General features: G+C 29.0%; 1 protein-coding gene across 3 annotated transcripts in view; it reads left to right on the plus strand.

Annotated features, from left to right (window-relative positions):
• Positions 1-26,307, plus strand: part of LOC105846758 (serine/threonine-protein phosphatase 6 regulatory ankyrin repeat subunit B) — a 100,260-nt gene that overhangs the window by 16,916 nt on the left and 57,037 nt on the right. For all 3 annotated transcript variants that reach the window (XM_065812255.1, XM_065812256.1, XM_065812257.1), the window contains exons 5-9: positions 4,873-5,076; positions 5,229-5,330; positions 17,584-17,685; positions 20,039-20,137; positions 21,089-21,187. In XM_065812255.1, coding sequence (XP_065668327.1) covers positions 4,873-5,076; positions 5,229-5,330; positions 17,584-17,685; positions 20,039-20,137; positions 21,089-21,187 — 606 coding nt within the window. The remainder of the gene's footprint in view (positions 1-4,872; positions 5,077-5,228; positions 5,331-17,583; positions 17,686-20,038; positions 20,138-21,088; positions 21,188-26,307) is intronic.

Below are 26,307 nucleotides of genomic sequence, written 5' to 3' on the forward strand. Positions count from 1 at the left end.
GATTACTTATGCTATTTTTTTAAAATGTTTTATTAAAAAGGGGTAGGTAATGTAAATATTATTTGAACTCATTTATTTTTATTGTTTTTTAGGAGAAACTTATTTTCGTGCCTACATTTAGAAATTAATTCCGATCTTTTGTTTAATAAGCATTATTGATTTGCATGTGTAATTATTTCAAATTTTTCTTGTAGGCATAGTATGCATTTTTTGGAAATATTGTTATATGCAGGCGCTGTTTTAAGGATAGACCAATTCAGTATAAAATCATCAATATTTTTTTCTTTTAATTCCCATATATATTTTGACAGCATGGTGTCTTTTGAATACTTTTTATTCTTGAAAGATTGCTTATGATTGGCAAAACGTTTTTTCCATTCACCCTCTGTTATGCCAATATATTGTTTATCAGGTATATTCTTAGAGGAAACAACAAATTTATATACCACATTTTTTGATAAACAACTTCCGCTCATTGGACAATTGTTTTTTTGTTTACAATTATAATTTTCTGTAGTTTTTTCATTTAGGATTTCTTTTTTGTTTAACAAAGCCTTATTGTGACCTTTTATAATTCTTTCCATATTTTTTGTGCAACTGTAGCTAACTTTAGTTGTATTTCGATTAAAAATTTTATGTAATTTATTAGATCGCGTGAAATGCTTATCTACCAATTTTAAAAACACTTTTCCTATGTTATCTTTTTTGTTTTGCTTACATGTCCAATCTCACTTTTTGAGAGAACTAATAACCTACAAGGAAGTTTGTTTTGAAAATTTGGTTTATGGTCTTTTAGTGTTACGATGGCTTGGGCAGGGGCAGTTGATTCGATTCTATTATCAACGTTTATTTTTTTAGCAATACTTTGCGCTTCTAAATTAATTGCCTTTTCCAAATTTTTAGAGGCTTTTTCATAAGAACTAGTAATATTGTATATGTATATTTGAATATATATTTATATATAAGTATATATATATATATATATATATATATATATATATATATATATATATATATATATATATATATATAATATATATATATATATATATATATATATATATATATATATATGTATATATATATATATATATTTATGTGGGGAATAGTGGTATATTAGATATTTATTATAGAGGCATATTAAAACCATGCAATGATCTCCTTAAATCTTTCATCTCATTCTTCCTTTTTGGACTCACCCTGGATTCAGGCAGAAATAAATGCTTTTACTCCTACTCGTCGGTTTCAAGTCAATCCTCATTCTGCGCCATGGTTTCCACCTTCTTTTACAGCTGCTTTATCTAATTATATTCATTTTTTTCATCTTTTATTTGCTTTTCTTCTAATTCAACTCTCGAATCTTATGGCCATTTTCTTTGATCCATTCTAATTTAATAGTTTAACCCATTGTTAGACATTCAAATTACTCCAGCTTCCATTGCTAAAGTCATATCTCAATAAAATTCTTCTACAGCTTCTGGTTCAGACAACATTCCTGTCATAGTCTTTCAAAAGTTCTCCAGAACTCTCTTCAATTCTCTCTAAACTGTTTAATAAATGCTTGACTGAGTCTTGTTTTCGTGCTTGCTGGAAGATGGCATCTGTTGTTCCAATTTTCAAAAATTCAGGTGATCATTCTGACCCCTCCAATTATTGCCCAATCAGTCTTAGTTGTTGTTTGTAAGATATTGCCTTAAAGGACTTGAAATATTAATTTTTTTTAAAAGTTACCTGTTACCTGAAAAAAAATTGTAAGAAAAAGCCTGGTCTCATTCTTATCCTGACTCATCAGTGAATAAATGAAGAAGTAAATATCTTGAAAACAATATATATCTCTTTGTAATAATGTTATTGTTACTGCTTATCTATCCTACCGCTCCATGATCATTTTCTATGTCCTCTTTTGCGTTTTAAATAAATATAGTTTTAATGAGAGGGTTGAAATTTTATTATAATCTTAAAAAGATCCTATTCAGTGCTCAGTTTTTCAACATTCACCCTTAGGTGCTTCTGATCACGGTTTGATCTCTCTAAAACAATTATATCATTTTTCTTCATCATCAGAATTCCCCTATTATCATACCTCTTACAACTACCTTAGGGCTGACTGGGACTCTCGTGATTTTTTTCGTGATGGCCCTTGGGTAGAAATCTTTTTTTCTTCTTGCTGACAAATGTGCCTCTTATGTAACTTCTTGGATTCAGGCTGGCATGGAATTTTTTATTCCATCTCGACAATTTCAAGTCTCACTCTTCTCCATGGTTTTCCTCGCACTGTGCTGCTGCGATTTCCAATCGAAACCATTACTTACAAATTTTTTTTTTTTTTGTTATTCACCTCCTCAGGGCCTAGAAGGCCACTACAGATGAGGAGGCTACTTAATAGTGGTTATAACCCTCTCTCAACTCTATAACTCCAAAACACGAACCTTGAGGAAAAAGGCTGCTGCGCAGAGAAACAAGTTGAGCGCGGTACTACCAGGGACGTGGTGGGGATCGAACTTGGAACCTCTCGCTTATGAAGCAAGCGCTTTACTAATACACCACATACCGCACCACTATCAGCAAAACAATTCTCCAGAAAACAGACGTTTTTTACTTCTGTTTACATTTGCTAGAAACCATTGTAAAAAGGTTTTGTCTCACGTCAAAGTCCGCTATTCTCAAGTCTTAAAATCTTGTATTTCATCTCAAAAATTAGACTCTCATGACTTCTGGAGAATCTTTAACAGTATCAATAATAAGGACAAATCTGTTATTCCACATTTCTCTTGTATGGCTCAGGTTTTGTCTCCTCACCTAAAGACAAAGCTGAATTGTTTGCTAAGAACTTTTCAACAATATCATCTCTTGATTCCACTAGTTGCATTCTACCCAATATAGCCGACAAATGCGTTGCTTGACATTTGTATCACTCCAGCTTCTGTATCTAAAATGATTTCCTGCTTAGACTCTTCTGCAGCTTGTGGTCCAGACAACCTACCTGTTGTAGTCTTGCAGAAGTGTTCTCCAGAGCTGTCGTTTATACTTTCAAAACTATTTAACAAGTACTTATCAGAGTCTTATTTTCCAGCCTGCTGGAAAGCGACATTTGTTATCCATATTTTCAAAAATTCCGGAGAGCGATCTGACTTCTCTACTACAGTCTTATTAGTCTTCTTCCTATCATAAGCAAGGATTTTGAGTCTTTCATTAAAAAATAATTAATCTCTAATTTTGAATCTGATAACTTTCTGATCATCAATATGGATTTCAATCTTCTTGTTGTACAGCTGATTTGCTAACAGTAATAACCAATAAGTTTTATTGTGTATTAGATAGAGGTGGAGAGGTTAAGGCTATCACTCTTGACATTTCTAAAGCCTTTGATAAAGTTTAGCATGCTGGTCTTCTCCATAAGCTTTCTTCTTACGGTGTATCAGGTAACAGCTTTAAGATTATTGAATCCTTCCTTATTAACCGCAGTATAAAAGTTGTCCTTGATGAACAGCACTTTTTTCATATCCTGTAACTTCAGGGGTTCCTCAAGGTTCTATCCTCGACCCTACGCTTTTTTAAATTTACATTAATGATCTTCCAGATATTCTTGCATCTAATGTGGCATTGTTCACTAATGATACTGCCATTTATTCTTGTCTTGATAAGATGCCAACACTCTCTGATTGCTTAGAGCATTTGAGCTTGAAAAGGATCTCACTTCTGATACAACATCCAGTGGCTGGTGAACTTTAATTTGGATAAAACTCAATTTTTTCCAGCTAATTGTTATTGAAATAATCTATATCTTCCTATATTTACGAAGGGTAATGTATTTGATGGGTCGTCTACCATTCATATTCTAGGATTAACCTTTACCTCTATTCTTCCTTGGAAACCATATATCAAATCCATTGTAAAATTAACTTCTGTTAAGATTGCATCTCTTTATCATGCTCCCCACTTTCTTACTCCGGATTCTATTCTTTATCTCTTTAAATTTAATAATCCGTCCTTGTATGGAATACTGTTGGCATAACTGGGATGGATCTTTGAATGATGCCCTTTCTCTTTTAGACAAGGTGTAAAAATGCATTGTAAAACATAGTTGGACCTACTCTAGCAGTTAACCTCCAACCATTATCACATTGTTGTCATGATCGAAATGTTAAGCAATTGTCATCTATGTTTATATGAGATTTTTATTTTTATATGAGATGTTTATATGAGATGTTTATATGAGCAATTGTCATCTATGTTTATATGAGATTTTTTTCTTATGTAGTTGCTTAATCAGTTAGGTAAATCTGTGCATCTAATGCTGCAAAGAGACAAATTTTTTTCTTAAATTTTAAGATGTTAAATTTAGACTTTGTCTTTCTAAATAAATAAACTAGGTGAGGGTTCTAGCAAGCTTTTTCATTCTCTTGCATGTTCAACCTAAAATTAAATATATATATATATATACATATATATATATATATATGCATATATATATATATATATATATATATATATATATATATATATTTATATATATATATATATGTATATGTATATGTATATATATATATATATATATATATATATTATATATATATATATATATATATATATGTATGTATATATATATATATATATATATATGAAAATATATAACATATATATATATATATTATGTATATATATATGTATATATATATATATATATATATATACACATATACACAGCATTTTAATTCAATTAGTTTTTTGTTTTTTTTTACCTACAACTAATTTATAAATATTTTTCTATATATAAATAAGTATTAATCTAATGTATATATGTAACTAATATACTACTGATAATATGTTGTTATTAATATCCCAACTTAATGTTTTGTTATCTTTTTTCAGGCAGGTTTTATCCCTTTACATTTGGCTGTTAATACAGGTAAACAAGATGTTTGCAGAGTTTTGCTTTCCAGTCATTCAAAAGAGCAACTTCGTACAACCACAAGAGACTATGGTGATACTGCACTTCATTTAGCAGCAAGAAGAAAAGAACTCAACCTTATAAGGATATTAGTGCAAGCAGAAACAATTATTAATCAAATTAATGTATGTTATTTTAAAAACTGTTTCTACGCATTGACTTCCTAACGCTTCCAATAATTCATTTTTTGAATTTTTGAATTTATTTTTGAAATTTTTCATTTTGAAGTTTTAAACTCATAGTTTTTAAATTTCAATTTTTTTTTTTTTAATTTTAGATAGAAGGACAAACAGCACTTCACATTGCTGTATTAGAATCAGATATAGACTCAGTTGAATATTTAATTAATGAGAATGCTTCAGCAAATATCAAAGATAAGGTATTATTGTTATTGTTTCATTTTTGGTTTCAAGTATTGTTATTATTTATATTATTACTACTAAACTTTAGAGAATTAAATTTTGCCAAGAAAAATTTATACTTTGCAATCTTTTAGATTTTGTAATTTTTTTTTTTTGTCTAAATATATTGTTTTGATCATTAATTTAAAAATGGTGAAAAATATATTTAAATAAATATTAACATAAGATGATTGCAAATAAAAATATTAAATTGAAGTTTCTTTTTAAATTCTGTAGAACAAAAAAAAAAAAATTTTTTTTTGTTCTACACAACCTAAAAAACCTTTCCATTTTCTTAATTTTTTCTCAATTTTCAGAATTTGAAAATTTGAATTAAAGAATTGTCTTCACTTATTTTGTAGGTTGTACATGTTTACATTGCTTTACAATTGTGTTGTTTTGTAGACTTAAAAAATTTAAAAACAATATAGGGATAAGAGTGTAAAAATGCATTGCATTTTTACACTCTTATTTAACCAATATTTTTTGTGGTTTTAAATACAATAATACTTTGAATTTTCTTAGCTGCTTTTAGTTATCTAATATCTAATACATTTTTATTCATACAAGCTTTAATTATTTTTATTTAATATTACTTTAAAAGTTATTATTTAAAAACTTTGGCATATAAAATTTGCCGAATGGTCACATACGCAGTAAACACCTGAGAGAAAGAAATGAAGTAAATTATGATAAAGGAGAATTTTTTACGAACAAAGCATATTTTGGCAGTCGTCAAGACAAAAATAAAGATTAATAGAGGAATATTTAAAAATAAATAAGACAGACAATGCAACTAAACAGTACTAACAATAATAATAAACAATAAATTGTTTTATAAACACTAATATGAACGATAATATACAAAAAATATGTCACCAAACAAAAAATAAATGAAACAAAAAATTGATTACAAAAATAAAAAGTATGCATACAACAATGAAAGGCCTCAGAGTGGAAAAAAAAACATTAATGCTACTGTGTAAACATAATTTGTGTAGTGATTAAATGATAAACATCTCCTCACAGTCGCGTCTATTATTACTGGCGTTTCGATGAGGATCAGCACTAATAACTAGTTTATCCTGTCAGACAAACGCCATTGCCACTTACCCTGCGACTTACGCCTAATCCATACTGCAGTAAAAAAGGATTCACTACAAATAGCCAAAACCCAACCATACCCAAATTTGTAAAAAACTAATATTTTTTGATGATATGATGTAAAAAGTGTAGATTTACTGTACAATATAAATAAAAATAACTAAATAAATTACATACCATACCACCGGTAGAAAACACTAAGCACAATAAATTAAAATTCTAATAAAAACACCAGAACAAAACTAAAGCAATTAAAGTATGCAAACAGAAAATACTAATAAATTTCCCTATTTTACCAAATAGGTAATTCCAGCATAAATAAACCAAAAACAATCAAATAGCAATATAGCCTATTAAAAACCCTTTTAAAATGAAATAAAACACAATAGAGTCTTCAAAAAAACTCTAACGCTGTCATAGATACTTCGTTCGAATTTTGTTAACCAATCTAAAGTGTAAGAAGTTCGATACAAAGTTGTATAAATTAGCAGTGACTAAACAGTAGGAAGTGACTGGGGCCCTGGTTAAAAATGAGACTTTTTGCAAACCCGGCCCTAGCCCTAGCCCTGGCAAATTTATAAGATATAACAGGGGTTAACAACTAGGGCTAGAAAAAAATTTATAATTACATTTACTATTTATTAAATACCAGCATATATTTATATATTTTTAAACTTTGATTTATTTCCAATAAGGTTGTAAGCAACCACTATTAAGTCATGAGTTACTTTAAAGAATAGGGTTAAAAAGCTAGGAAATGGTTAACTGTAGACTTAAAAAGTTTTAGGCTGTATGTAAAAGGAAAACATGAAGATGGATAAGAGTTATAAGGACAGATTAGAAAAAAACTGTGTCAAACAACATTTGTTAGAGAAGATTAAAGTGATTTAGGTATCAGCATGTAGAGAGGTAAAGGATTAATAGCGAGGTAAAGAATCTTTTTTTAGTTGAAACACTAAAAAATAAGTACACTGAATCACATTTTTCAAGTAATTAAAAATTGAATAACAGAAATCAAGCCAAACAAAATGATTGTGGCAAATTCTGTAATGATTTTTACTCCTCTCTCTGTGGTATCATTTACAACTTTTACCGTATTAACAAATTTTTCAGCTTCTTAGTATCCTGGTTGCTCTTTCCACTGTTCAATTGGTTTAGCAAGCCAATCTGTTTTGATGCCAAGAATGCTGAACAATTTGTAAGATGTAAGTCCCTGAAGATTGGACAAACTTATTTGTCAAGTGTTTTCATGAAAAACTAGCTTACAAAGACAAAAATTTACTGGAATTTCTAAAAGTTTGGCTGTCATATCTTTTTTCACAGTGGAAATAACATGTTTGCTGAAAAAAGCAAATGAAACTACCTCTTCTGTAAATACCAAAAGTGATTGGTTATTTTGGAAAGACAAACAACAGCAGCTTCTTCATCTTATTCTTTGTAGTCCATCATGTCGTAGATGAATTGTGGAGGTCATTCATAGGTGCATCATCATCTGTTCATTCTAAAAAGTTTGGTCATCATCCTCTGATCAAACTTTTTAGATTTTTTCAGATATAAAAGACTAATGGGACAGTAGTTAGACCATTCAAATTGCTCTCCAGAATTTTAAAAATAAGGGATAATAGATGCCACTTTCCAGCAGGCTGGAAAACAAGACTCTGATAAGCTTGTTAAATAGTTTTGAAAGTGTAGATGACAGTTCCAGAGAACACTTCTGGCTTGACTTTGAATTGTCGAGAGGAAATAAAAGATTCTATGCCAGCCTGAATCAAAGAAGTTACGTAAAAAGCACATTTGTCAGCAAGACTAAAAGTTTCTACCCAAGTGTCATCATAAAAAAATCAGCTTCTCTGAGAGCTACCACAGAGTTCAGGAAACCTGGCTACCAGCCGGCCTCAGAACCATAAAACTGAGTTTTAGAGGTGTACCCTCATTAGTATATAATAGAATGGGTTGCCTTGACATAAAAATAGAGACACAAGCAAAACTCATGCATTAAGTCAAGAAGATCCAGCATTTAACATCCTAAACTAATAACAATGTATTATAAATGCATCTATGCCAGTCTAATAGATAAAGAAGGGGTGTGAGGCTGATCAACAGATAGAATCTGTTTACCCCTTAAGTATTACATTTGTTTGAGTCTTTCCTTTCGAATCAATGAGAGCAGGAACACTGAGCAGCTTTCCTTCACTGTATTCTGTATACACCTGACACATGTTGCACACCTAGTATGTTTTTTAGCAATTTTCCGTTCCAGTAAAAGGGCACCAAACTGAGGTGGGTTGAGTCTCACATTTTATATAACACTCTCAGCAATCCTCTGTTGACTTAACATTCAACTTTGACAAGATGTCGGTGTGAAGATATAAAAATTGTCCAAGTTTCCACCAGCAGCTTTAATTACAGCAGGCATGATCATAGTTGTGATATTATCAGACAATTTCAGCCTGTCTGCTCCAGAAGTGATTTCATTGCATTGCATAATTCTTTAAGGGAAGTGGAGAGTAACAAATTCTGATAGTCTTTCTGTAGGAGGTTCATAATTCAAGTCCCACCCTAAACCGAAATCTACTTCAACAACATCAATATTTTCTTCAATACTCTGTACTTTGTCATTAACTTCTATGTCGTCATCATAATGATCATACTGTCTACCTTCTTTTTCTACTCTTTCATTTTCTTTATAGCTGAGTATGATTTTTGGATTATATCTGACTTCTTGCATTTTTGCTTTAAATGATTTTGTCATGTTTGACCACGGTTGCCTTCATTTTTCTTTTGGATAGTCAGAAGTCTGAATTTACTTTATGGCATCAGGTGATCAAGTATAAAAAAGACTATCCAACTTGGCCAAGAAGTTGACACATTCTCTGCCAGCATCACTTTTGCGATTTTTGTTCTTCAACAAGCAGTTACATTCATTCCAAAGTCATATAAGATCAATGCCGAATTTTGTCTTGTCTTTGTCTTGATGAGTGCCATGTTCTGGAAAGTTACAACTGCATCGATACCTATATAGCCAATCTCTTGATTTGTTACATGATTTTTGACATTTTCTTCATCAAGTCATAGAAAAAGAAAATATTTCAAAACCTGTCTGCAATTAAGTAGTTTAGAACCAGTTATTGATGGTTATAGGTGTCCAGTTAACCAGAACTTAGTAGAAGTACAAGTAACAAGTCTTGTTGATGATGATGAAGATGGCGAAGGCTGGTCAGATGTATCTGACAAACAGCTAGAAGTAGTTGGCATAGACTTGAGTTAGTTTGTACAACCTTGCAACTTCTTGTCAATATTTCAGTTTATTTCACTAAAATAAAACAAAGCAATATTACATATTAATGTTGCATAATGATATTACATATTAATAATACATTTTAAATTGTGTCAATATTATAAAATTAATTTGCTTGTTTATGAAATTCGTAATCAATGCAAAAATTTCCTACTGTTTTTTACAAGAAATTGAGGCTTATCTTTAAGGGCTTTGAGGGGGCCCTAGAATAGTTATTATATGAATCGGTGAATGTTAAAAAAGGTGCAAGTCCAACAATGTAAACTTTTGGGAAACTAAAAAAAATTGCATTTCCCCTTGTAATAAATTTTTGTTAATGGTTTAATAGTTTTTTTTTTGAATGTGAAAAACATCCTTCAAAAATGAAATTAATAAACCATTAACAAAGCACTAAAAAAAATTTACTATGGGGGAAAATGCAGTATTTCTTTAATTTCCGAAAGTTTAGATTATTGGGCTTCCTCCCTTTTAACATGCACCGATTCATATGTGATAATAAAAATACATTGTACACAAACACTAGAATGGGAAAAAATTCAATTTGGGTGGTTTTGAAATTTGTTTGCATAGTGAATACCCCTAATGTAATTTAAATAACTTCTTTGCCAATAAGTTTGTGTTGCGGTGCAGGTTATATTAATATTTTAATATTTAATGCTAATATGTATGAACTATTATTGTTGTTTAATAATTATATTATTGATATTTTTTCATTAATAATATATAGGCTATATCATTGATGGATCAAGCCATAAACGCAGCAAAGTCTATATTAATCTACTAAAATTTAAGTCGATTTAAAAAGTGAATTTCAATTTAAGTTTAATTAAAACAGCTGCAGTTGAGTGTACATACATCATCTGAGCATTTATGTTTTAGGCTAGCACTTTTTTAATCAATATAAAAGTTTTTAAAATTTTAGATTTGAAAAAAAAATTTATAAAATTGCATGGGGCATTGTAATAATAAATGCCCCACCTCCCCTTGTAACAAATTGCCACAAAGTTGCTATACCCTCCCCCCACTATTGCATGTTATAATTTGTTGACAACCCCTTGACTACATTGTCAGTATTTTTTTAAATATCTATAACTTTTTTAGCTTTTGTAACACTATTCAAATTAATTTTTTTTTTACTCAATCGATTTTATTTTTTTTCTGCTACTTGTTTTATATTCTTTTTCTCTTCCAGTATCTTTTTTATGTAAACAACATTATGAATCTTGACTGTGAATAAGCCTCTTCTTTTTAACTATTTCTCTGAATTTTATTTGGAAGATTTTATCAATTCAAACTTTGTTACTTAAACACGAAGAAAATGATTGTTCTACTTATGAGTTATTTTTGTCTATTACAAATTCATGCATTGCATTTTCATTCAATAAATGTTCATCTAAGGCATTTTTATTCAACTCAATTTGGTCTAATATAACTTCACTTCAAACGACTTGTGAGAGTGCAAACTTTGCTTTGTCTATCACACCAAGTGCTTATAGTTCTATGCTAGTAACTTTAAAAGATTTTTCTGCAAAATTCACACTTGCAGTAGCACTATAGCTTTAAAAACACTTCCTATTTTGTAAATTTTTGATAATGGATAAAAAACCATATTTAATGGCTGGATAATGCAGCTTCCATTATAATTGCCCAATAGTATTCTTTTTTATTTTGTGTTTAAAAAGTGATAAATAAATACTTGTTTTTCTAAAGTTGGAGCACTCCAGAAAGCTTTATTAATTAATGAATAATGGCAAAATGGCGATTTTTCAAAAAAAACAAAAAACTTATCTGGATTAATGGATAATGGGACTCAGATTTCAGAAACATTGGAACCGTCGTCATTGGAACCAAATTTTCTATTGAAATTTTGTTTGGTAAGAAAAGTCTTAAAAATAATGAGTTACTTTTCATTAAGTAATTCACTTCTGTGAATGGATTGTATTATTTAAATGACATAGCAGTTAATGATGTCAAGCACTACGATAAAGCATATATTAGTATATCACATATTACCCTAAAGTTTTTGTTTGGCTCGCTATTTCATCAAAAGTTGTGAGTAAAATCTATGTTAGACTAAATAAAATCACAGTGACTCAACAAGTGTGTTATCAGGTGATTGGTCTCATTCATTCAGAAACATTGTAGCAATGATGAATATGTATTTTGGCAACACAAAACAAAACAACATTTAAGTCATTTAACTGAATACCATGACCACATGACACAACATAAGATATTACTGGTATTAAAAATATGAATCTAACAAATGTACCAGAAGCTTGTTCTTTTGAGGTCTTTTTGGGAGTCCTTAAACAAGGATAGCATGACTGGTGATTAATATTGCTAAATAGAAATAAGGTTTAAGTATTGCTTTTAAAAAATGGATGTTGATGTTGTCTAATATAATTTGACAACACACAAAAAACCACACATTTTCTTGATAATTAGGAACTTATTGGTTGCAAGAGTTATTAAACAATAAATACAAAGAAATAATAATAAAAAAATTAAGTTCAAGTTATAAAGCTAAAATTTAAGCAGTTAATAAAAAATTTCTAGATTTAAAAATCAAATGATAAAAATTTATATATTTGATTTATAAAAATAATATTTGATAGATATTTTACAAATAAAAGTACCAAATTTAAAGATTAATGAAGCATTTCTCCTTCTTAAAAAATCATGTCAAGATTAGAACCATTGTTAAAACCCTGCTATTGGTAAATACTACCTGCCTCATGTCCTGCTATCTTGTAGAATTCACTTTTCTAAGCAAAGGAAAGAAGAGAAGTTAACTCTGACCTAACTATCCCACTGTCTTGGTACTCTTGGTTCAATAAAGACTACAGATGGAGCTAAATAAAAGCACTCATACTTAACATATGTTTACTGTATCTAACTACTGTCTTATAAAAGGCTTCCTACAAAAGGGTTTTATGGTTATGCTGTCCAGTCTCACATCTTTTTATCACTTCATTTAATAGGCTGGCATAGATATAAACCCAGTTAGTTTGTTTCCTGCTAGGGTAATTTCGTGTGAAAACATCCAGGGCATGCAACCCTAAGTCTCAGATTTTGCTGATTTTTAAACCACTTACAGATTTTAGTAAATTATGAACATCCTGAAAAATGATATCTTCTAATTTCAACCAGTTCTTAAGATTTAACTATTTTAACCTTGCCTTTAACTAACAAAAATCTGCCATTTTTAATAATGGTTTTGGTCGTAGTTTCCTAACTGAATTTTTTTATTTATACACAACATCCCTTTCAATAAAAATATAAAAAATAAATTTCTTGGAGAAGTAAGTTCCTCAGTAAATTCTTATGTTTAAAAATATTAAAAACTAGAAAAATCATAAAGCGTTTATAGAAAAATCTAAATGGTTTCCTGAAAAAAAATTCTGTGACTGTTAGGTAAAAGTATTTCGAATCGACTGATATATGAAATTGGTTAATAAGTTTTTTTTTAGAAGTTGTCCGCAACAGTTAGATTATAGTTATTACAAAGAATTGGAGAGTGGTCTTTTTTAAAACAGAAATAATAACATGGTCAAGTCTACTTAAGTTTATTGCTTAAAAACAGGTATTTTAATAAATCAAAAAGAGAAAAAAAAGGTGACAACTTGACAGTTTTGTAACAAACAGTTTTGGCTATATCAAACTGTTCTTTTAGTTGTTGTTGACTAGCTGTTTCTGTTTCCTTTTTAGTTTTATAAAATCTGATCCTAAAGAAATATAGTTTCAAAGGGGGAGAATTATATAAATGTATTGCAATTTTTTTTTTTATTTCAAAAAAAAAAAAAAATTGCAATATACATCTTGGAATATACATCTGTTATATTAAATAGTTTAATTGGAGTTATTACAAAGAATCAAATAGTGGTCTTTACCAAAACAGAAATAAAAACATCGTCAAGTATACTTACATTTTTTACTTATAAAACATTATTTTAACATATTTATCAAACTAAGACAAATAAACTTAAAAAACATATAAAGACTCCAAAACAAATAGAGCACTTGGAAAGAAGTTTAAGAAACACAAGTAATATAAAAAATTTTAAAATTAAAAACTCAACAAATTAAAATTTATTAGCTATAGTGTTATAATCATTCACATCAATATTATATGTTTGCCCTGATTTCGTTGTTGGGACATTTATTATTGCAATCAAACTCGACAATGGTCCCTGGAACAGTTTTGCCTGTTTCAAATGGCTCCTTAGTTGCTGTTATCTTGCTTTTACAGTTTGTTTGGTAATTTTATAAAATATGATTGAGTTTATATTGAGAATGCAAAACTCTAGCATATCATCAATTGTCGATATTTGGTTTTCCAATGGTCTTTGTAAACTTGCTCTTGCTGTTGTTCTTTTAACAGTACCACGTATGCCATCACAGGTGAATTTTCAATGGCTGGTTGCAAAAAAAAACATTCAGCTGTAATCTCAAAATCTTCCTTATGGTGACATAGATTTATAAAGTTTTTATAGTTTTTATAATTAGCAGAACATCCATTAGAGAAATAATAAATTTTATTGATACCCACTAAATATTCTTTAATTTACTCTACAATTTTCTTTTGAAATTCATACACAAAACATGTATCATGATCATTGTCATCACTTAAAAAACAGAGTGACTTATGTTGAATATTTGTTTTAGAAATTTCCTTAAAATATATAACAACTGGATGTAATGTACATTGTTGTTTATTCCAATGGTAACGTAGTATTTCATCCTGTATTACAAATTGATAGTTCTCTGTAAAATCTGCCAATACATTCGTTATAACCTAAACTATTTTTTAGCTCTTTCAAATAGTAAGTTTAACATTAAGCAATATATGAATGTGAAGATCGTTGATTAATGTGAGAAACAACTAGTTCTTTATATTCAAATAAGTTTACTGTCTGAGTAATTAATTGTAATCTATAAGTACTTTCCCATTGATTAATTTGAGTTTCTTCTTAACTAATCTCACTTATTTCCTCACCTAAAAATGTCTTGAAGTTATAACCTGGACATTTTGGCATATCTATGAGCCATGGATTCATTATTGAGTGTATGTAACATTACATAGGATAGCATTTACAAGCAATACTGAGTTTTGATAGTGAATACAAACACATACAGTGTTTGTATTCACAAATACATATAGTGTGTACTGATTGGTCCCACACTAACACACCATTTTAGATGCAAACTACAAAACTTTAAAAATCCTATTTTAAAATTAGGGCATTTACTTTTAAAATAAATATAAAGTTCATGAAGGTTGCACAACAATAATCTTTTTTGTTGTGGAGGACCACCTTTAACTTTAACACAATCTTTTTTACCAGGTATAATTCTAAAATACTCATCTTGTTAAAAAAATCTTTAACCAAAGCTGTAAGAAAGTCAGGTATCTTTTGCCCTATTTTCTTATCAGGTATAGCAAGAATCCCATTTTCACTTTAAAGTTTCCTAGCACGTCATATAAAATGTTCAGAAATTTCAAAGTGTTCTGAAGCATATTTTCTAGATTCAGGATTAAGAGTTAATATTTGAATTTTTCTTTTAAATGGTTCAACTTTAAGTTTTTCTTTCATTAAATTTGTCAAATGATCAAGATCATTTGCTTTTTTTTTTTTTTATCTGTAGGATGGCTGGAAAAAGTTGAGGCTACACTGAAGTTATCTATATTTACTCCATAAGCACTTGCTACTCCTTCTTCCATTTTTGTGTAGACTTTGGCTAATTTTCTTTATGTTGTTACAACTTGTTGATGCTTTTATTGGATATTAAAGAGTTATCTAACTGTTGTTTACTACAAGATTTACCTTAAACAAATGATATATCACCATTAATTTTACACTCCGTTTCATTACTAGAAACTTCATCACAACATGACAAAATTTCCATCCTGGTTTACAGTCTAGATTTTTGGTTTTAAGGTTACAAGCTATTTCAAGAAATATGGTTGTTTGGCCTAAAACAAAATCATTCATTTTTAATAAACATTATGCTCTGCTTCTAAATTTCTTCTAAATTCAAATATTAGACAAATAACTGAGTTTATAAGAAGTTTAGAAGCATCAAATATATATATATATATATATATATATATATATATATATATATATATGTATATATATATATATATATATATATATATATATATATATATATATATATATATATATATATTATATATATATATATATATATATATATATATATATATATATATATATATATATATATATATATATATATATATATATATTACCTTTAACCTTCTTTTTGTGTCTTTTTAAAACATCGCAACTCTTATCATTCTTTAATAGAAATTTTGGTTCTTAAACCTTCTCATGATGATAACAAATAGTCTTTATCTCTTTGTATGATGTAGTCTCAAGCAAGCTAGATCTCCAAATATAAGTATCTTGAAAATCCTTTTCTAGATTACAAAAATCTTTTAATCCTTGTTTTCATACAAAATATATTTTGTGACAGTCATCATTTAAAGCTTTTCCATTAGGTTCCATTTTATCAGTATACTATTATTTATATAGAAAAATATATAATTCATTCAATGCATGCATGTGTTCAAGGTTGTTCAGGATTAAAAAATTTTACATCATTAAGTTATCACCTTTTTTTTCTCTTTTGATTTATCAAAATACCTGTCTTTTAAGCAATAAACTTAAGTAGATTTGACCATGTTTTTATTCCTGTTTTAGAAAAGACCACTCTCCAATTCTTTGTAATAACTATAACTTAACTATTGAGGACACCTTCTAAAGAAAAAAAAAAAATCGAGCTACATCAGCATTTTTGTGATTGAACTTGCCTCAGTAAAATTATGATAAGCGTTAAAACTTTAGATGTTATGTTTGTTTTTAAATATTTTAAGTTGTTTCCATGGATTCCTTGCCCAAAATATGTAAAGGTACAAATTTTCAGCTTTCCAAAACACATTTAGCAGAAACTAGGACCAAAACTATTTTTAAAAATGGTGGATTTTTGTTAGTTAAAGGCAAAGTTAATATAGCTATATCTTAGGAACCAGTTGAAATTAGACGTTAAAATTTTCAGGATGTTCTTAATTTACTAAAATCTTGTAAAAATAAATAAATAAAAATAAATAAATAAAAGGTAGTTTAAAAATCATCAAAATCTGAGATCAGAAATCATCAGATTTAGACTTTTAGATTTTCCAAAAAAAAAAAAGTAAGGTTTCATGAACTCTGTAGTAGCTCTCAGAGAGGTTGATTCCATTAACAGCTGTAAAATATCAGAGTATAATATCATGTTGCTCATGGAAGGTCTCCCTGTTAGTGTATCTGATATGCATTGTTGATGCTATGTAAGGAGCCTTTTTCTACTCTATCTATCACTAGGGTCTCCTACATTATCTATCACTGGGGTCTCCTAAACTATCTATCACTAGGGCCTCCTACTCTATCTATCACTAGGGTCTTCTACTGTATCTATCACTAAGGTCTCCTACTCTATCTATGATTGAGTCAATTTCTTTATTAATTTAAAGCATAAATAAAGTGCATTAAACAAAAAAAGCATCTACACCAAATTGTTTTAATCTGTGTTTTACAACTGTTTACGGTCTTCAAAGTTACTTTTTAGCAACTGAATCTTACCTCTTGAAAAATTCACCAAACGTACATGATTTTTGTAAGACTGACTGTTTCGTCTTTCGATCTTCATTCAAAATATCAATATTACAATTATGGTACCTTCAAAATAAGTCTTAAGGCTATACTACTTTTTCATTATTCTGTTGAATAATTTTATGTTATTTTAAAGAATATTTTTTTTAGAGAAATCGCACTGCAATACATATTGCAACAGAAGTTGGTAGCATAGAAATTATCAATTTACTCATTGAAAAATGTCATATTGATATAAATCAGCGTTCTAAGGTATAATTTGATATATATATATATATATATATATATATATATATATATATATATATATATATATAAACACATATGTATATATATAAACACATATGTATATATATATACATACATATATATATATATTTCTTGAGCAACGCAATAACAATAAATGTGAACATATTTTAAAGAAAAACACGATATTTTTTAAGCTTGACATGTTTCGTAGTTAACATACTACATTTTCAAAAGATAAAATTACAATTTAAAACTCTGGATATAGATATAAGATCAAAATTTGAAGACATTACAGAGAAATATTAACAGACAAATAGAATTGCTACAAACCAATAAAAATTATAATACAAATTATGATACCGTAAATAGCAAAAAAATAAAAATAAAATTATAATTAAATTAAAAAAAAACAAAAAAAAAAAAACAAAAAAAAAAACTAGACAGGCAAATTTATATTATAATAAACAGTTTGTTTATTAAAAGATGGGTTTTCTTATTTAATATGGAGTGCTTCTTTAATTTTCAATTCGTTTTTGTTAGAAGCAGTATCCAAAATTTTAAAACAATTATAGTTACTTAGATTTTTACAATTAACAGATGAAATTAAATGCTTATAAACATTAGATTGCTTGTCACCTGTAAGATGCTCATGAATCTTTGTTGTTAAGTGTCTGAAGGTTTCTCCAATATAACTGGCATTACATCCAGCACAAGAAAATTTGTAAACAACTTTGGATTTGAGCAGCTTAGGGAGTGGGTCTTTTATACATAAACTGTTTTGTAATTTGTTGGTAGTGAAAATTAAATTAGTTATAACATCTTTACAATATTTTTTAATGATTTTATTAACTTTAGATTTAGTAAAATTTGAGTAAAATCCTATAAATGGAAGCTTTAATATCTTATATTATGATTATCAATACTATTTATCACAGATGGATTTAACTTTTTATCAACAAATAATTTAATTTCAGTGTCAATTATTTTAGGTGGATATTGGTTATTTTTTTAAACATTAGATAGATTTTTTATGTCCTTATCAAATCCTAGCCATGTGTTGTTGATTTTATACGTTCTATTAATTAAACAACGTATAAGACTAATTTTATAACAATAGGGAACAAAACTGGAAAATTTTTATAAAAGACCAGTATATGTTTTTTTGTGACAAACTGATGTGGAAAGCAAAGCAGACTTATTGATAAGAACATCTAAAAATGCAATTTGATTATCTTGCTCTTTTTCCATAGTAAATTTTAATTTTTTATGTTGTTTATTAAGGTGTGTAAAAAATTCCTGAGCTTCAAACTTTGAATTAAAATATTATCAATATTGGTATTATCGCTATTTTATTATTGATATTATTGACATTATTGCTATTTTTAATTCAGAGTTTGAAGCTCAGGAATTTTTTACAAAAAAACATATACTGGTCTTTTATAAAAATTTTCCAGTTTTGTTCCCTATTGTTATAAAATTAGTCTTATACGTTGTTTAATTGATAGAACATATAAAAACAAAAACAAATTGAAAATTAAAGAAGCACTCCATATTAAATGGGAAAACCCATCTTTAAATAAACAAACTGTTCATTATAATAGAAATTTGTCTATCTAGTTGTTTTTTTTTAATTTAATTTTAATTTAATTTTTATTTTTTTGCTATTTACGGTATCATAATTTGTATTATAATTTTTATTGGTTTGTAACAATTCTATTTGTCTGTTAATATTTCTCTGTAATGTCTTCAAATTTTGATTTTATATCTATATCCAGAGTTTTAATTTTATCTTTTGAAAATGTAGTATGTTAACTACGAAACATGTCAAGATTAAAAAATATCGTGCTTTTCTTTAAATATGTATATATATATATATACATATTTAAAGAAAATATATATATATATATATATATATATTTTTTTTTTTTTGTTGTTGTTGTTGGTTAATTCACCTCCCCAAGGCCCAGAAGGCCACTACAGACGAGGAGGCTACTAAATTGTGGTTATAACCCTCTCTCAACTCTATAACTCTGAAACGCGAACCTTGACGAACAAGGCCGCTGCGCGGAGAAACAAGTTGAGCGCGGTACTACCAGGGACGTGGTGGGGATCGAACTCGGAACCTCTCGCTAATGAAGCGAGCGCTCTACCACTACACCACTACCGCATTATATATGATATATGAGATACTTAATACAAGATGCATGGCAAAATTTGCAAGGTATATTAGCATTAAAAAAGTATAATTAATGTTTTATTTTTTAATACATCAAATGTAATAACCCCTTTTTTTTAAGTTATTATTTGTTTCATATATAAGAAATATGTTTTTAAAGTTAATACTTTTTATTATAAGGATGGAAGCACTTTAGTTCATTTAGCAGCTAAGTCTGGCCATGCAGAAGTAGTAATGTATTATATTCAAAAAGGTGTTGCTGTTAGAACTCCTAACCGTGTAAGTTGAAATCTTTAGTATTTTATTGCTTGATAGGTTATAATCAATTAATATTTGTTTAATTTTATTTATTAACTTGTTAAAAGTACTTTAAATAAGTTTTTTTAAAAAGTTGTATAAATGTAGTACTTAGGTTTTAAAATTATCTTTCATAATTAGCAGGGCTAAGTATAAAATAAAATTAAATATAAATTATGACAAATTATGATGATTTTAAACCCAAGTAATTTATGCTAGATTGGCATAAATGGAGTTAAAAGAATTAGCTGTGCTGCTTGTGTTTTGAAACTCAAAATTTCATTGACACTCTAATTGCCTAAGTTGTCTTATATATTCAATTATAGAAAACCAAAAAATTATGAAAATAAAGATATACAAGCTATAATATACATATAAGTAATTACAATTAACTGTGAAAATAATTACAATAACAAAATATTATTTTTATTATAATTTTTATGTTGATTTCAAATATGTATTTAGATTGACTTTTTGCTATTATTTGTAAATTTAATTAAAAGCTTGTTTTTGTTTTCTTTTTATGATAATAAAGTTTTTTTATGACAAGAAACTAAGTAAACTTAAATATTTTTTAAAACTCCTGAGCATATAAATTTTGAAAAATGTTTTTATTGATAACCTTAATAAAATCTGAAAAACAGTTTAGTAAAAAAAAATTCCAAAAACTCATAACTTTTCTTTATACATGCATCCTTGTCAAACTATACATGATAATACCATATAGAAAGCATATGGGAAAGGACTCGAAGAAGAAACCTAAATGGGATCTAAATTTAAGTTTGTTGATATCTTAGGATACATATATACATATGTACTATATGAATACTTTAGCATAAAATAATCATAGAATAATAATCAATTATGAAATATAAAAGTTATTATTTTTTTGAGGAAACTTTTATGTTTTAAATTTCCTTGGACTTTTTTTAGGAAGGAGCAGAAGCTTTACACGAAGCATGCAAACAAGGACATGTGGTAGTAGCAAAAAAACTGATGGAGAATGGAGCTAAAAAAGAAAAATATACCAAAGTATTTATAAAATGTTTTATGAATACATCATCCTCATCATCAATGACAATCATTAGACTATTATCATTTTGCATTTTATTTTTTATTGCAACAAAATCATTGGCACTCAGAATGTTTTTTTTATTCGATTTGCTTTAATTTTTTTAAAAAAAATGTTTTTTGTAATGTTTTTTTTAATCAAAAAACATTTTTAATAAAAATGAATTTTTATTAAAAATGTGTTTTATGTTATGTGTGTTACTGAAACTGCACACCGGTAACTGACTTGTTTTTCACTACCACAGGTTACATTACTCGAAACTGACTTGTTTTTCACTACAACTGGTTACATAACCTGTAACTGACTTGTTTTTTACTACCAATTGTTACATTACCAGTAACTGACTTATTTTTCACTACCACAGGTAACTTGTTTTTCACTAAAAAAATACAGTTCTAAAAAGTACATTTTTTGATAATTTCCAAATTGATACTTTAAAATAATACAGTAGTACTTTAAATCTAAAAATTGTGTAAATGAAAGTTCTAAAACCAAACACAAACATGCATAATCTTTGAAAAAACAATTTACCCTTGAATCCCATATGATTATATAGAATCAGTATGTATACTTCTCTATGTGTGTTATATGTTTAGTATACAAACAAGTGTTTATATCACACTAATGTGATTTAAACTCTCAGACACTTCAACAACATCTAGAAATTTGAGAAAAAATGGGTATTTGAACTTGGTGGATAAAAGATATTTCATGTGCGCAGTGGAACATGAATAATGCATGAAATGATTGATGCAATATGACACATTAAAAGATAGCAAGTTAAATAAATCTAGAAAACAAGATAAAGGGAGCGAATTCCATATAACTGATGTTTGAAGAAAAAAAACTAGAACAATAAGAATTTTGGAACAGTCACAGTAAAAGAACTTAATTGAATAACAAGTAACACAAGAATGAATTTTAGTAAATTGCACAAGTGATGCTAGCTCTTTAGAGCAGCACCCATTATATTATTTATAGAAAAGAGAAAGAGAAGCAACATTATGATAAAGTGATAAAGGTTGAGGTTGGCTGCAAGAGCAGGTCCAACTATGTTTACAATGCATTTTTGTTCCTCGCAAAAAGAGAAATGGCATTGAAGATCCAGCAGATGCTAGTTTTGCAGTTGATAAGATATGGTTTCCGAAAAAGGTTGGAAGTGTTAATCCTAGAAGACGAAAGGTAGATGACTCATTGAGTACATTACCGCTTATAAATATAGGAAAATCTAGACTATTTGATAAGGATTAGGTAAAAAAAATTAATCTGATTTAAAGTTCAACAGCCACTGACAGCCCCATGCTGTAGCAGAAATGAGATCCTTTTTAAGCTCAAATGCCCCCTCTAAGCAATCAGAGAGTGTTGGCTTCTTATCAAGACATGAATAAATGGTAGTATCATCAGCAAACCATGCCACCTAAGATGTGAGGATTTCTAGAAGATTGTTAATGTAAATCAAAAAGAGTATAGGGCCAAGGATAGAACCTTGAGGAACCCCGTAAGTTACAGGATATGAAGAAGAGTGCTGTCCATCAAGGACAACTTTTACACTACAATTGGTAAGAAAGAATTCAAAGGATTTAATAATCTTAAAGATGTTACCTGATACATTGTAAGAAGAGAGCTTATGGAGAAGACCAGCATGTAAAACTTTATCAAAGACTTTAGAATTGTTGAAAATGATAGCACTAACCTCTCTACATTTATCTAATGCACAATGAAACCTATTGGTTTTTACCATTAACAAATCAGCAGTGAAATGAGAATTTATCAGGTTCAAAATTAGAGATTAAGTATTTGTTAATTAAAGACTCAAAAACCTTGCTTATGATAGGAAGAAGACTAATAAGTCTGTAGTAGACAAGTCAGATCGCTTTTCGGAATTTTAGAAAATAAGGATAGCAAATGCTGCTTTCCAGCAGGCTGAAAAACAAGACTCTGATAAGCACTTGTTAAATAGTTTTGAAAGTATAAATGAAAGCTCTGGAGAACACTTCTGCAAGGCTACAACAGGTATGTTGTCTGGGCCACAAGCTGCAGAAGAGTCCAAGCAGGAAATCACTTTAGATACAGAAGCTGGAGTGATACGAATGCCAAGCAATGGATCAATCTGTTTGTCAGCTATATCGGGTAGAACACAACTAGTGGAATTGAGAGATGGTGTTGCTGAAAAGTTCTTAGTAAACAATTCAGCTTTGTCTTTAGGTGAGGTGACAAAATCTGAACCATACAAGAGAGGTTGAATAACAGATTTGCCCTTTTTATTGATACTATTAAAGATTCTCTAGAAGTCTCAAGAGCCTAATTTTTAAGATGAAATATGTGATTTCATGGCCTGAAACCAGGGGGCTTTGGCGTTAAACAAAACCTTTTTACAATGGTTTTTAGCAATAGCAAAGTCTGTTTTCTGGAGAATTGTTTTGCTGATAGATATGAAAGTAATGGTTTTGATTGGAAATAGCAGCAGCGCAATGTGAGGAAAACCATGGAGAAGAATGAGGCTTGACTGGGAATTGTTGAGAGGGAATAAAAGATTCCATGCCAGCCTAAATCCAAGAAGCTATATAAGAAGTACATTTGTAAGCAGGAAGACGAAAGATTTCTACCCATGGGCCATCACAAAGAAAATCACAGAATGAGTCCCTGTCAGCTTTTTGGTAGTTGTAAGAGGTACGATGATAGAGGGATTCTAATGATGAAGAATTATGAGATAATAGTTTTAGAGAGATCAAACCATGATCAGAAGTACCTAAGGATGAATGTGGAGAAACTGAGCACTGATTAGGATTAGAAACAAGACATAAGTCAAGTAGAGAAGGTAAATGATGCGGGTTGTCTGGAAAGCAAGTTAAAAAGTTGACTATTTGATATAGAGATTAGGAAAGGCAAAAGTTGTGGGCCTTAACACCTGCTGAGTCACTGACACTAGAGCCAAGCCATTCAGTGTGATGAGCATAAAAGTCACTAATAACAAAAATATTGGCTGATGGATAAAGAGAGAGGGCATGGTCAATTAGATCAGAAAAGAGTGCAGTAATGAGATGAAGGTGAGCAATATAGAACTAAGAGAACGGCGATAGGATGAACTGGTGCTAAGGGAAAACACATAAAAGAATAGTCAGTGGATTCAAACCTAGTTTCCCGACAAATGGGTGAATTCTTACAAATGTGTATGCCCAGGCTAAGTATGTGACTATTATAGTCTTTACAAATTAAAGGAAGATAACCATCAACACTAAGATAACAAGATGAGAAAGCTGAACTCAAGTTAGTCTCACATAGAGTAAGTAGGTCTGGTGAACTTTGCAAGAGATAAGACTCAACAGAAGATAAGTTACTTTGAAGACCACGTGTTTTAGTGAATGATAGGTTTAGATAACTTAGTGGAGAACTTGGAGATGTCAGTTTTTTGTGTTTTATACTTATTTGTACTTTAGTCAATTTTAAATTTGTTAAAAAACTTGACTCAAAGCACAGACAGTACTCATTTACACCATTTAATAGTCCAAGCAATTGCCTTATTACTATTAATAAACTCTGAACCGTTAGAAAGGAGTCCAAATGTGGCCTCAACAATGCACACCAAAAGTATGATTAGGGACACCATCCATGTGCAGCATGGCACTGTCGCACATCAATATCACAGAGTTTGGGAAACTTGACTACCAGCCGGCCTCAGAACTGTAAAACTGAGTTTTAGAGCTGTACCCTCATTAGGAGATAGTAGAATGAGTTGCCTAGTCATAAAAGCAGAGAAACAAGCAAAACCCATGCATTGAGTCAAGAAGATCCAGCATTCAACATCCTAAACTGGAAGCAATGTACGATAAATACATCTGCGTCAGCCTAATAGTTAAAGAACGGGGTGCATGGGTGGTCAACAGATAGAATCTGTTTACCCCTCAAGTCTTTGCTTTGGGAGCCTTCTATAAGACAGAAGTCTTTTGCATTTAACATCTGTCCAAGATGAGTATTTTAATCTAGACTCCATCTCTAGACTTTACTCAACTAAAAGCCCGAAGGCAGGGGGTGTTTTAATTTGGAGTTAGCTTCTCCTAGCCTTTGCCTAAAAAATCCTACAATGCAGCAGGACATAAAGCAGGTTGTAAAGTGTTACATGTTACCAGTAGCAGGATAGTCTGACCTGACCTTCAAAACTGTTAAGAATGTTTCATTTAAAAGAATTTTTTTTACATGTATTAGAATAAAAAAAAGTTGCTGCATTTTTATGCATCTTGTTTTCTAGTCCTAATGTAGTTATCAGATTTTAGCCTCGGGGTCTTTTAAATCAAAAACAGAAAAATTTTTTTTTTCTCTTTTGTAAATATTATCAAGTATTTACATTGATAATCCTCTACCAAAGTTTCCTGTTTATTGTTTAATACCATAGAATATGTGTGCTTCTCCAAATGTAAAAAATAAATAATATATTAACAGTAAATAGTATAATGTAAGTCCCTATGTTATAAAGTAAGATAGCAATTGCAACACTGAACCAAATAATGACCATGAATATATTGAATATCTAAGCCTGCAATTAACTACTAACTGTAGCCTACAATTTTTCTTTTTAAAATCAAACATCTTCATTAAAATCAAAAGCTTTTATCTATAGAATCCTATTTCATCTCAAAAATACTTGCTCTTTTTGCATAAATAGCAAATTGAATGCTTCACTTTTAAATTTCTCTCTTAAATATCTTCAAAACTCCAATTTTCAATATTTCAAATTTGACCCAAAGAAGCACTTCAATTGAAAAATTATTTGTGGTAGGACTTCAAAATTAACACAAATTCAACCCAAAAAAGCATTTTTAATTGTAAATTATTGACTTTTAACACATGTGTTATATAGATTTTTATATATTAAATTTTCATAAATTCACTTCTAACTAATACATTTTTTTATTTTAATACCCAAAAATCTTACTCAACTTAAAACAAATAAATCTTGTGTCAGCTAACAAAGAAATCATTGTTTATAAAAATGTTTAAGTTATTTTTTTATTCACCCATCTTTTATTTATCCCCAAGACCAAGAGGGTCACTACTGTCAAGAAGACTACTTTATTATGGTTAC

This window comes from Hydra vulgaris, chromosome 12, assembly GCF_038396675.1.
Source record: "Hydra vulgaris chromosome 12, alternate assembly HydraT2T_AEP".
Taxonomy (NCBI): domain Eukaryota; kingdom Metazoa; phylum Cnidaria; class Hydrozoa; order Anthoathecata; family Hydridae; genus Hydra; species Hydra vulgaris.